This window comes from Mustela nivalis, assembly GCF_964662115.1.
Source record: "Mustela nivalis genome assembly, chromosome: 6".
In the NCBI taxonomy this organism is placed as follows: domain Eukaryota; kingdom Metazoa; phylum Chordata; class Mammalia; order Carnivora; family Mustelidae; genus Mustela; species Mustela nivalis.
The window spans coordinates 21424978-21438252 of record NC_139025.1 but is presented as its reverse complement, the minus strand read 5'-3'; the positions used below and the strand labels follow the sequence as shown (position 1 = coordinate 21438252).

The 13275-nt window shown below is 41.2% G+C and overlaps 1 protein-coding gene and 1 long non-coding RNA gene across 6 annotated transcripts in view; one reads left to right on the top strand and one right to left on the bottom strand.

Annotated features, from left to right (window-relative positions):
* The window catches only part of LOC309867490, a 27601-nt gene extending 14326 nt beyond the window's left edge, over positions 1-13275 (bottom strand). Inside the window, exons 1-3 of one of the 3 annotated variants that reach the window (XR_014313199.1) lie at positions 11912-13275; positions 8969-9356; positions 8496-8737 (exon numbers count right to left, since the gene is read on the bottom strand). This is a non-coding gene — a long non-coding RNA (uncharacterized lncRNA). Of the gene's footprint in view, positions 1-8495; positions 8738-8968; positions 9357-11911 lie in introns of those variants that run through there. The other 2 variants (XR_014313197.1, XR_014313198.1) reach the window with 2 other exon arrangements.
* Positions 9456-13275, top strand: part of GTF2A1 (general transcription factor IIA subunit 1) — a 44025-nt gene continuing 40205 nt past the window's right edge. Inside the window, exon 1 of one of the 3 annotated variants that reach the window (XM_082736403.1) lies at positions 9456-9541. In XM_082736403.1, the coding sequence (XP_082592529.1) occupies positions 9494-9541 (48 nt within the window). In that variant the 5' untranslated portion in view covers positions 9456-9493. Of the gene's footprint in view, positions 9542-10244; positions 10948-11262; positions 11445-13275 lie in introns of those variants that run through there. The other 2 variants (XM_082736404.1, XM_082736405.1) reach the window with 2 other exon arrangements.

Here is a 13275-nt window from a genome sequence, read left to right as displayed (position 1 = left end):
AAACAACAGTTAGTGATAAATATCCCTAAGGGTGTGCAAAATATATGAAGAAGAAATGAAACACCACTCTACATACTGTGGGGTCCGAGTTCTGTGTTCTATCTGGGCTCAGGTATATTTTGTCCTCCTGTGCCCAAATGACAGTATCGATTGTCTTTATCACATGCTACAATATATCTGACGGCTGGAAAATCTATCATTTCATTTAACATTTATTGAGGAATGGTAATGCATTCTACACTTGGCAAATGAGCAATTATATCTCTTGACTAGAGATTTATATAAGGCCTCTAGTTTTAAACAGTCTGAGTCATTTCAGGAAATAGATGATTTTCAACAGATTTAAAACAGAAATCAGTTATTCAAATGACTTAACCTCAAAGAAACTGGTGAAAAATTTACTAATTCAGAGAATAGTATGTGTTCCATCTCATACTTGGAATTGCTTCTTTGATTCTAATTTTACAGATGGAAAAAATAAAGAAACTCTTACACATCCAAAAGAGAGGATGGCTTTGCTTAATTGGTAAACTCAGTTCAGAAGGACATTCTAACTCACATTTTCTCCACTGCTCAACATGATCAAGACAAGGACAAAATGGAACCTATTTCATTTTCTGTACCAACAGCATTCTTCTTCTTGTTGTTGTTACGGTCTTTAATACTTACTCAGGACCTACTTTGTGGCAATCACCATGCTAAGCGGCTTTACATGGATTATCATTGCACAACTCTCTAAAGTAGGTAATATTACTAAACTTCCACTTCACAGATGAGGTAACTTGCCCTTGGTCATTGCAAGAAAAGGCATCTTAGTGCACATGACTGCAAAGTCCACACGCTTGGCTACTTGCTAAACCACTATACCTTTCAATGTATACTGTTGTCTCTTCTGATTTATTTTTGTGCAAAGACATTAGCACATGCCCAATTTAATATTTTTTTTATCTACAGAATCAGAGGTATGCCACTGGCTTATTAGGTAAAATAGAAAGGATTCCCCTTTCTAATGGTCACCCTTTATTTTCTTGTTTAATGAAAGCATGATAATGATAAATGATAAATCCAGACATAAATGTTTTGATTATAAAGAATCTTGCTAGAAAATAACTGTTCTTGACAAATTCAGTAATTGAGTAGATCCTACTTAAAATGGGAAATGCATGATTTTCAGTTGATGTAAAAACAGAAAAATTAATTATTTAAATGATTTAATACACGCTTCTTGATGTCACTTTTATGAAGGCAATTTTCTTAATCAGGGAAAAGTCTCAGTTTCAGGTCTCAGTTTTGCACAAGCTATAGCTTCTCTACTCCCAAATGAAGTTTAATGCATTATATAATTAACATATATTTGACAAACTTAAGGAGCAAGGTGAATTGACTCAAAACCTTAGCATTTACCTGGACTGATAATTTCTTATTCCTAAGACAGGTGGAAAGAGCCTTGAACTTGTACCTCTAAAATTTCACAAGTAAACAGCAGTATGACCTTGGACAAGTCACTGCTGAAGGTGAGTCTCAGTTTCCCATCCACAGCGAAGGGATTATATTACTTATCTCATTGGACTGCTACAAGCTTTAAAGGAGGTACCCTGTGATTAAAGCTTTTAAAGTAAATCCATTATTATTATTATTGCTTCTCATCTTGGCAGGAACACAAAATGGCAAATTCCTCATTTTTTTTTTTAAGCTCCATTTTTTCTGTTTAATCATCTATTATGTTTTGCCTGCTGGGTATCTCATTACCTTGAAGAAACATCCTACAACATTAATCCAGAACCTTGTTCACAACAAGGTATTTGAAATGCACCCCTCGATTTTCTCACAGGAAACTATTAAATGGAAGACCAGTACTCCCATTCTGGCCTGGAATCTATGAGAGTCTTTCTACCCCCTCCCTTTTTACAAGCTGTACAACCTCTACTATCAGAGGAAGGTAGATTCTGAAGAATTGAAAATGGTCCATCTAGTTCCAGTTTACATAATAATTCTCTAAGACAGGGTTTGTAGATAAACTACAGATTTTATTGTGTTTTATTAGAAAATTATCTATGTAGAATTATGTGTCATATCAGAGGCCTCTATCAAGTTGAAGATGTATGAATAAGAAGATAAAGTTGGCATGTAAATCAAAGATAATTTGGGGGCACCTGGGTGACTAAATCGGTTAAGCATCTGCCTGTGGCTCTGGTCATGGTCACGATCTCAGTGTTTTAGGATTGAGGGAGGTGGGTTTCCTGCTCCGCAGCAAGTCTGCTTCTCCCTCTCCATGTGCCCCTCCTGCGTTCATGCACTCCCTCTCTCTCAAATAAATAAAGCCTCTAAAAAAAAAAGATTTTGTCTTCTAGAAGAATGCTTTTATAAATACATCAGTGAGCACCTTAATTTTCACCATTTTTAACTGTCTCAAATCACAGCTGTTGAACTTGTGAATCAAGATAAGGTATATATGGCTGAGGTCCAAGAATCAGAGAAAGAGATAATCCATGTAATTAAACAGTGTTTACTTTTATAACACAATACCAGGCCTTCTTGGGGATATGAACTGTTTTTTGACTGGAAGACAAGCCATCTGGAGAAAGAACCATCACTGATTGTAAAATAAAGCTTCACAGGACTTATTTTTGACACTTTACACGAATGATTCAGTTTAATTCAGTAACTCTAATTTCATCAAATATCCAGTAAATTACAGATTTCCAATTGTGTCATAACTGTCATTTCTTTTATGGTTTACTTGAATTAGGATTCCAGTAAGTTCCACACATTGTGATAGATTGATATGCCTCTTTTAATCTGCAGGTTCCTCTCTCTCTCCCTGAATTTATTTGTTGAGAAATTGGACCAATTGTCCTATAGCTTCCCAGCGTCTGAGTTTTGCTGACTGAATTCCAGTTTTGTAGTTTGTGATGTCCTTGCCTCCTCTGTATTTTTTGAAAATTGTTAGTTGGATCTATAAGCCCAGTCAGATGCAGGGCTTCTATTTTTGGGTCGTGGCCGTGAAGGTAAGACTACCTTATTGGTGGTAGCATGTTCTTCATCAGGAACCATATACATCTGGTTATTTCTCTTTTTGTGATGTTAGCAGATGCCAGTGTTTAATGCCTCCATGTCAATTCATTAGAGGCTGTGAAATGGTGATATTTTATCGTTCTTTATTCACTTACTAGTCGGAATACTTCTTTACTGAGAAACTTCCTCTCATCTACTGTATTAGTTTCCTGAGGCCATTGTAATAAATAACCATGAACTTGGTGGCTTAAACATAACAAAAATTTATTCTCATGCAGTTCCGGAGGCCAGAAGTCTAAAATAAAGGTATTGGCAGGGCCACATTCCTCCCGGAGGCACTAGGGGAGAATCTGTTCCTTGCCTCTTCCAGCTTCTGGTGGCTGTTGGCATTACTTGTGGCTGCACCACTCCAATTTCTACCACCGCGGTTACATTCCCTTTCCTCCTCTTTTTGCTCACCTCTCTGTATCTCTTATGAGGACACCTGTCATCAGATTTAGGACCTACCAGGGTAATCCAGGATGATCTCATCACAAACTCCTTAACATAATTATATCTGTAAAGACCCTTTCTCTGGGGCGGCTGGGTGGCTCAGTTGGTTAAGAATCTGCCTTCAGCTAGGACCTGATCTCCAGGTCCTGGGATTGAGACCCGTGTTGGGTTCCCCTGCTTAGCTGGGAAGTCTGCTTCTCTCTCTCCTGCTGCCCCAACTTGTTCTCTCTCTCTCAAAAAAATAAAACCTTAAGTAAAAAAAGAACTTTTTTTCTAAGTAAGGTAACATTCACAGGTTCTGAGGATTAGGACGTTTTCTTTTGGGGGGTCACATTCAATCCAAGACACCCACAATTTGGTACTTGGTAGTACAGTCCGTGTGGAAAGGCTAGATAAGTGCTCAATTAGTTTTCTTCATTTATCACTCTTCAAAATAAAGAGTTAATTCCCCAGCATCCTCCAATAGTGACCAATTAGAAGTTTCATTTTTAAGTAGTATTATAAATTAATGGATTTAAATATTTGATGTACTTCAACTTGCTATTAAGTTCTATCCTATTGGAACTCAAAGCGTCTCAGCTTTGGCCAATAGGGGCCTCTTCATGTTGGCTCCTAAATTCTCTCGACAGGACATGAGCAATCTTTGGTGTCTTCTGTTATGGGTTGAATTGTGTCCTCCAAAAAAGAGATGTTGGAATCTAAACCCCAGTAGCTCAGAAAGTGGCCTTATTTGGAAATAGGGTCTTTCAAAGACAGTTGTTAGAATGTGGTCATAAACCCTAATCCCACAGGACTGGCATCCTTACAAAAAGGGGAATTTGGGACACAGAGACAGACATGCCTAGAGGGAAAACAATGTAAAGACAGGGAGAATGCCATGTCCAGATAGAGGCAGAGATTAGAGTGATGCAACCACAAGCCAAAGAACACCCAGGATTGCGGGCCACCACGAGAAGCTGCGAAGATTCTTCTCAGAGGGTCAGATAGAGCATGGTTTTGCTGACACTTTGATTTCAGATTTCCAGCTTCCAGGACTGTAGGAAAATAAATTTCTAATCTTTAAGTCACCCAGTTTGTGGGACCTTGTTACAATAGCCCAGGGAAACTAATACATCTTCCTTGTGATCTGTGTGAAAGGATATTTCATTTTGTATTAGGTTGGGCAATCATTGGCAATTTCATCTGATTCAAGCTGATATTTTTCTTGCTCAGATCTTGGAATCAGCAATATCTGCAAGGAGGCTTGATACCTTTTAGTGGAAAATATTTCAAGATTATTTCTGGGAGCTAGAGATGCTCACAGTTGCTAGATCGGTTACTGTCTTTAGACTCTTTCAGAGCTATGTATATTTTACATGCTAAAACATTGGGTTTGGGTTTTGTTGTTTTTTAGAAAAAAGACATTTCTTGGTCTTGACCTGGAATCAGAATGAGACATTTCTCTAAGGAGTCCCAGTCTTGAAATGCCATAATTTAGGCATTAGGTGTACACAGTGCTACTGGGTTGGTTAGTTCTAGGCCTTTTCAGAGGCAGGGTAAAAAACACAACAAAATGGACCATGACGCTTCTAATTCAAATTCAGGACTATGGAATTTTTACTTATCCACTTGTACTTTACATCTGCATTTCCTTTCTCCAATGCTGGGAATTCTGGTTTTCAAGAATGATTTAAGATGATATCATTAGAACATTACTCATTTTATTTATCTCACATTTCACATTTAAAAAGCCAGAATACATGTACAAACATTATCACATCAATACAAAGAGGAGTGGAAAAAAACTTTCATATTTCTTCTTGTTTTTAGAAAATATGTCCTTACAGATATATAATCAAATTACTGTTTTTAAACAATATTTTATTATTTGAGACAGAGAGAACAGTGGTGGGGAGGGGGAGAGGGAAAGGGAAAAGTAGGCTAGCAGGAGCCTGACGTGGAACTGGTGGGACTCATAGGACCCATGGCACCCGATCCCAGGACCCTGGGATCATGACGTGAGCTGAAGGCAGGATGCTTAATGTACTGAGCCACCCAGGTGCTCCAAATTACTGTGTTTTAAGGTCACTTGGAAAGGTTCCTCTCTGTGTGTTATGAAATATATTATTAGGTTTATTTCCTTCATTTTATTTTAGTTTTGAGACCAATTATAATTAATCTTATCTTATAAATAAGTTTTATTTTCATTTTGTAATTAAGTGAATAGGTTTCCAGAGTAAAATATAAAGAACATATTTAAATAAGCCTAGTTTCTATACCTGCTCTCATCATAATATTTTCTACTTGTCCTTATAGGTAACTTTCCTTTAAAAAATTTTGGTTTATCTTTCCATTTTTTTTTTTAATTTAAGCAAGTGTATGTACACATATTTTTATAGTCTTTCTTTTCTTAAATGGTAGCATACAAGGAACACTTATCTCTATTTGCTTTTCTCACTTTACATTGTATTCTGTCCATAGTGGTATATAGAGATATTCCTCATTCCTTCTTACAGCTGTATAGTATTTCACTGTGTGCAAGTACCATAGTTTATTCAACCAATCTTCTTATATGGACATATCAGGGTGTTTCCTTTCTTTTGGTGTTACAAGCAGCCCTATACTGAATAGGTCTGGGCATATACCTTTTCATATTTTTGCTACTATATCTGTGGGATAGAGTCCTAGAATTGGCATTGCTGGGTCAGTAAACAAATTCAAAAGTAATTTTGCTAGGTATAATTGTACACATGTAACCAAGCAACCTGATGAATTCCAATGATACTGGAATTCCTTATATCCAGTGGGATATATCCTTATATCTAAATTGTATCCAATGATCATGAATTCTTTTTTTTTTTTTCCCCCAGATTTATTTGAGAGTGAGAGAGAGCACGCGTGAGCAGGGGTTGGGTTAGGGGGTAGAGGGAAAAGGAGAAGCAGACTCCCTGCTGAACGTGCTCTCAGCATGGGGCTTGATCTAGGTACCCTGAGATCATGACCAGAGTCAGAGATCAAGAGTCAGAGACTTAACTGACTGAGACACCCAGGTGTCCCTTGGCTTATGGAATCTTATCTTACAACAGCATATATTACATTTACATACAAAACTTATTCTGTATACTCACCACTTAAGTTATCAAGATTTAGCCAAACTTCTCTGGATAAATTAATCATCAACCATAGGAGTGTTCTATAAAGTGTGTTAAAAAGAACATCCCCTTTTGATGTTGTTGACGTAACTTACCGTTAATAATAAAAACGTCCATCCAATACTTACCAAAGCACTTTCTAGTACCTTTGATCTTACCAACAATCCATAGGTGGTGGTTACTATTTCATCTTATCAAGCACAGAGAAGTTTAGTTACTGCAGAACGTCTCACAGTAAAGTAATGGCCCTGTCAAACATGATTGCACAGACTCTGCACTAAGTTATTTTTGTTAAGCCACCACTAACTGCCTTATATTTCCATATACAAAAAATAATTGCAAGTAAGTTGCTGTTTTAAGACATGAAGCAGCAATTTTAAACTGTAAGCGAAAAGGAAGAGAATAGTAAAAAAAATAATAATTAAAAAAATCTCCTCATATGTATAAAGTCATTGGTGTGGCTAGTAATTTCTTTTTATACACTGCATTATACATCAGTGCATATGGAAATCAACAGGTGTTTTTTGTTTTGCTTTTATAAAGACCTAAAAATATATGAATTCTGAATATATTTCTTTTTGTTAGTTCTGAAATACATCAGTGCTTTTAATATATTGAATGAATATTATAACTATGCACTATACAATAGGGACTTTCACTAGGATTGGTAGACTTGAATTACAAGATCTTCCCTCTTCACTTCAGTGTTCTCCCAAAGTGCCCAATACTACTAGGGCTGCATGCTTCCTAAAGACACCAGATAATTACCTTTATTGATCTATCTATCTATTATTTAAGAACATGGAAACTGAAGGTAAGTTACATAATGAGATTTTAACCACTGAGCCACCCAGGCGCCACATAATGAGATTTTAGTTCAAGCTAATTTCCATGAGCAGTCTTTTTAGATTTTTTTTTTCTCTCTTGGCATTGTTGCTAAAATAGTCATTTGCAGAGCAGAACATTTTACTGTTTGGACATATAAGGTTTGGTGTCATTTTGTTTATGGTATATTAAAATTTAAGCACTAAATTTTTCCATTGCTTCTTTTGTTTAGCAATTATTCAGTGTTTAGGCAGAATATTAACATTAAAAGGAAGAAGTAACTTGCTATCGTCCAGTACAAATCACTTTGAAGTAAAAAAATAAATAAATAAAAGATGCATTACAAAGAAAGAGAGCACTATAAGTATCTATCTGTTTAAGTATATGGCTGTTACAAAGTATGAGTTTGTAAACTGAATATGCAGTAAAATGATTCATGATTCATACATGGTACAAGGAACAGCTAAAATTAGAAAAGTTATTCAAGCTACCCTTCCCCAAGAAAAAGTTCAGATAAAAACAATTTACATATAATGCTAAATCTAGTCTTACATGGGAGGAGCTTTCTATTCACAGATTTCCAGTTTTGTGAATTAAACAGCTGTAGTCTCCAAATTATCCAGACCCACTATTTTGGTGCAAGATCAGGTAATGTCTCTTTCTGTAACTAAGGTGGCTGGCCCACATATGTAGTGATTGAAGGCATATTACAACATATTACAACTAAATGAGGAACGGAAAACTAAATTGGAATGGAATCCAGGCACAATGAAAAGAGAAGGGAAGAGATCTGGTTTAATATTAGTTAAGTGCTTCAGCACTGTTGCAATTTAAAGTATGTACAAACAGAGGCCATCTCAGAGCCTCTAAGAAGTAGGAAGATCTTAAGGAGTCCAGGACGGGGTTTTCTGTCTTTTTAATCCAGTAACTGTATTTTGTTACTTCATAGATCAGGTTCAATCAGAGCAAAATGGTGACTAATCCCATTGGAATAAGTCTGTGGAGAATAAATCTCATACATTCAAACCCATGTTTTGTATGCAGTGGTCTTTTAACTGATGGCAAAACATTTTATCATTTGGTTAAGACTATCAAGTGGTGAGAGAAGAAAATGACGTGGAAGGTGAGTGATTCCAAGTGCAAATAGTTGGTAGTATGCATACATAAAGAGGTAAAAAGAAGTCCTAATTAGTGATGAAATTTACCAGTAGTGGTACTGTTTAGTACAACTTTTCCGGCTAATGATCACCTGAATATTAAAAGAATTACAGGGGCTCCTGGGTGGCTCAGTGGGTTAAGCCTCTGCCTTCAGCTCAGGTCATGATCTCAGGGTCCTGGGATCCAGTCCCACATCGGGTTCTCTGCTCTGCAGTGAGCCTGCTTCCTCCTCTCTCTCTCTCTCTCTCTGCCTCTCTGCCCACTTGTGATCTCTCTCTGTCAAATAAATAAAATCTTAAAAAAAAATGTGGGAAATAAAAAATTTCCTATACTTCTAAAAGAATTACAAAAGGTGATAGAATCCAATTTTTATGTATCAAGAACACTAAGATTTTCTAGGACGGCTTTTTAAGTGCCTTCACTCAGGAAGCTGTGCAGGGAACTGAAATGCAACTCATTTAAGGCAGGTGGTGTTAAAAGAAATCTCAAAATTGATATTCTCTATGCCCATCACAAGCATACCCACAACTTCCCATTTTTTGAATCTTAACGGCCTCTGCTTTCTCTAATTTCTTCCTTCAGGTCCTGGCAGGTTGCATCTTTTTCCTCTCTCTGGTAGGTTGTCTTTGATATTTTTCAAAACTGCTCTCAGCTGCATCCAACTTCATTTCGTTTTGCTTTATGAGGATAAACTCCCTCACTTGTCCAGACTACATTCCCTGTTTCTCAAAATTCCTAGGGACAAGAGAATTAGGTACTGTGAGTTCTACCTTCTAAACAGAGCATTCTCTGTTCCGCGTGAAATGTTGCCATAAAGGCGGGATTTGCCCGAGTAGAGCAGGTCAAACGCCTTTTGATTTATACTTCAAGACATGGACTTTTTTTGCCTGCTCTCTCGCAGCGAGAGGCCACGAGAGTTGGTGGGTCAAGGGGAAGTATTTCAGATGTTAGTCAATACACGCAGGACATATGGTTACAGAATTTTGGCAGTATTAAAAAGAGGTGGTGGTGGTGGGGGGAGAACGTTACGTGCTGTCATAATCCGGTAGCTCGTATTTTGCTTCGTTTTGTTTTGTTTGGCATTCCCACCACCGTTGTAAGTCACTTAAAGTACTAGTAGGCTAGTAGATGGCCGAAACTTGGGAAACTTGAGCCCAAAGACTTTTAGCTGTACTGGGGAGACAACTCAGCCAGTTCAGGGGGTTACTAATCCTGAAATGTGTTAACAGTGGGCCCAAATCAGATTTCTTCCCCTTCAGGAAGACGCACACAATTTTGCTGGGGAAAGGCCCACCCTTCAGGAGACGAACGGAAGCCTCAGAGCTTGGAATCACTAACTCAAGCCCTGAGATGACTCCGCATTTAAAACTCTGCCGGGAGTCCGAGCACTCCCGGGGCCGGAAGCGGGAACACGTGACAGGTCCTCTGCAGCCATTGCTAGCGAGGCAGGAGCCACCACCCCTTCCATATTTCCTAGCTTCTCCAGCTCAGGGAGATGCAGAAACACCTGACAAGAGTCGGTCCTAGGTAACTCTGGACTCCAGGGTCACCAGAACTCACGTCTTCTCCAGCAGTGCTTTGCAAGTCCCTCGCCCTAAAAGAGCTGTGGAACACTTCCGCCTGGCTGGCAACCACGTGATCACGCGAGACTTGGGGAGTCGGCAAGCGGACAGAACTACTCCAGTTCCCTGGCTCCGCCCGCCCAGCACCCTCCACGGCGCGTGACGACGCGGCCCACGGCGGCCTCCGCCCCGGCGCGCCTGCGCAGGCGGCTCTCGCGGTGTCTCGCGCTCAACCCCGCCCACCTCTGCCCCCGCCCTTTCCGCCCCTCCCTCCCCCTCCGCCCTGTCTCTCGGCGGCAGCGGCGGCGGCGGCGGCTCGCGCAGCTCGTTGGCTCACTATATAAAGGGGAGAAGCGGGCGGACCGGACGGCTGGAGCTGCAGCCGGTGGCGGCAGCGGCGGCGCGGGGAGCGGCGACCGGTGGTGGTTTCCCTCCTTGGCGCGGGGTGGGGAGCGGGCAACGCCCCCTGGACCCCAAAAGGGTCGTGGCTTTTTTTTTTTAAGGGCGATTCTCGAGGTTTTTAGCTCTGGGAGGACTGCCCCCCTCCTCCTCCTCCTCCTCTCACCGCTCCCCTCTACTCTTTCAGGATTCGATTTTGTTTGAAATTTTTACCCCCAATCTTGCGGTGGCTTGGGCCACCCTCCGGGTGTTTTGGTTTTCTTTTTTCTTTTTTGGTTTTGTTTTTATCTTGTTTTCTCGGGCTTGCCCCCCTCTTGTTTGTGTTGTGTGTGGAAATGGCGAACTCGGCAAATACAAACACCGTGGTAAGGACGTGGTTTGGTGGCCGGCGGGGGCTTCGTCCAGGCGGCAGCAACGGCCGGAACGGGCGGGGGCGGGGACGGCGGCGACTCCCGGCCTCTACTCTCCTCAGCCGCCCGCGCGGCCGCCGCCGCCGCCGCCGCTTCCCGCCTCGGGCGGAGCGGGCCGGGGCGGCGGGCGCGGGGGGGGCGCCTCGGGCTCGCGGCGGCGGCGGCGGCGACGGCGGCGGCGGGAGGGCGGGGGCGCCGGCTGGGCCTGGGGCCGCCGCGGGGCGGCCCGGGCCGCAGAGGCCGTTGGGCCGGGGCGAGCGCGCGGCCCGGGTCCCAGACCCCGGCCGCCGGGTGGGAGGGTGGGCGGGAAGCCGCCGCTTCCCCCACCCTGAAGCGGGCCGGGTCGCGCCGGCTCGAGAAGGGCACCCCGAGCAGCCTCAAAACAAAAACCGCGTCTGGGGAATTAGGCAAGTCCCCAGGACCCGCTGTGGTCCACTTCAATGCAGTGGAAGGTGAACGGCTACTTTGGGGGTCACTTGGGGTGTTTCTGGCGGTTGTGCTTAGGGAGCCTTCACTGGGGCCATTTTATATTTCTTAAAAAAAAAAAAAAAAAAAGGACTAAGGTTGAAAAGCACTTATCTCGGTTCCTTCCGAATCGGTAAAATGGCGAAGGGGAAGCAAAACCCCCATCGTATCTTCCACTAGCAAAAGCACCAAAGCAACAACAAAAAAAAAAGCTTACAGTGGTCAAAGTGCCCCTGCTTTCGCCTTGAAATTTGCCTACTTCTCCCCATTAGTCCCTTTTTGGTTACTTGCGATCACGTAGGTTTGCAAAAAGCAGTCACATAAATAACCTTGTCAGTCACCAACGCAATGTGATCACTAGTCCACCCCACTCTTATTTTTGTTCTGACAATAAAACACGTTTTTGCCCGGTCCCAAACGCCGCGGATAAGCCCGCGGCCGCCCGACTCCGTACCGTTGGCGACTCGGGTCGATCCATCATGGCTGCGGCCGCTTACCCTGCTTTTCAGTCCCTGAGCCTTGTGGTCCTCCTCCCTTTGGCTGCCCTGTTTATATAGAGCCATTGCCGCTCTCTAATATAGACTCTGCCAGGATGGGAAGGTGCTTTTCAGGCCTACGTCACCGCCTCTCCATTTAAACACTAGATCCGGCTTTAAATAGTGAGAGCTGCTGAGAGCGGGGCTGGGAGGTGCGTGCTCCCGAGGCGAGAGGCAGGAGTGTGCAGAGCTCAGTTTATTTCTAGGTCCTCTGCTTGCACTGTAATTTCGCACCCGACAGGGCCGCTTTCAGCGTCCCAAGTTGGTGGTGGTGGTTGTGAAGCAGCAGTTAGGGTTTCTTGTTTTTGTTAGGGGAAAATAAAATTGCTGGCCCTTCTTTTTATTTTTGCTTTTAAACAGAACTGTAGCTCAGATGTCTAATCGTTTTTGTATTGGAAAATGCGTTATTGTCGCGAATTAAAAAAAAAAAAAATGCTTCCTACATTAACTGTTAGCTGCAGGGTACTTGACTTTTGGTAGTGTTCTGTTCTTCAAGTATTCAGAAAATATGTTAGAAGTAAAGCTTCTAATACGTCTTTTTTCTGTAATAATGTTGGAGACACAAAGCTTTTTGAAGAAATATTCAAGTGTTTAAAGCCTCAGCATATACTTATCTCTATAGTACACTTATGTACAGACGAATTGTGAGTAATGAGAGTGAGGAGGCGTAGTGCAAACTGGATCTTAAAAAAATTAAAATTGTAAGTTGGCAGTTTATTTCATTGGATATTAATATTCTAGATGGATGTTCATCTGATTTATTTTCCAGTGTTCCCTCAGGGAACTAACACTTTTGAAAGGAACCTTCTAAATAGTCATTAGATAGTGACAGTCATGTTTCTTTAATTTACCAGTTTGGAATGTCTGTGTTTTGAAAACCAGGACAAACCTAAAATACTTTGTATTTTGTAAAAGGCAAAAACTTTGGCTCAAGTAAGGTTTAGTATTTTAAATAATAACTTGGAAATTGCTTATTTCAGATAGTCCCTACATCCCCGCATTCATCAGTATTATGGGGGCTTATCAACTTCGGAAGAATTCTGCTAAATTGTTCTTTGTGTGTGTATGTCATGAAGAATACACATTTCCCTTTATAGTGCTTTTATGAATCCGCTAAATGGTCAAGTTGTGACTTAACTAAGGTGCATAAGCAAAATCCTAAAACAAGATAAATTCATTAAGAAGGGAGTGCCAGAGGAAAGCAAGTTTTGTACCTGTAAATCTCTGGATCTCTAAGCTGCAGATTTTTAGGAGTGATTGACTTCATAAAACACCAACTGTC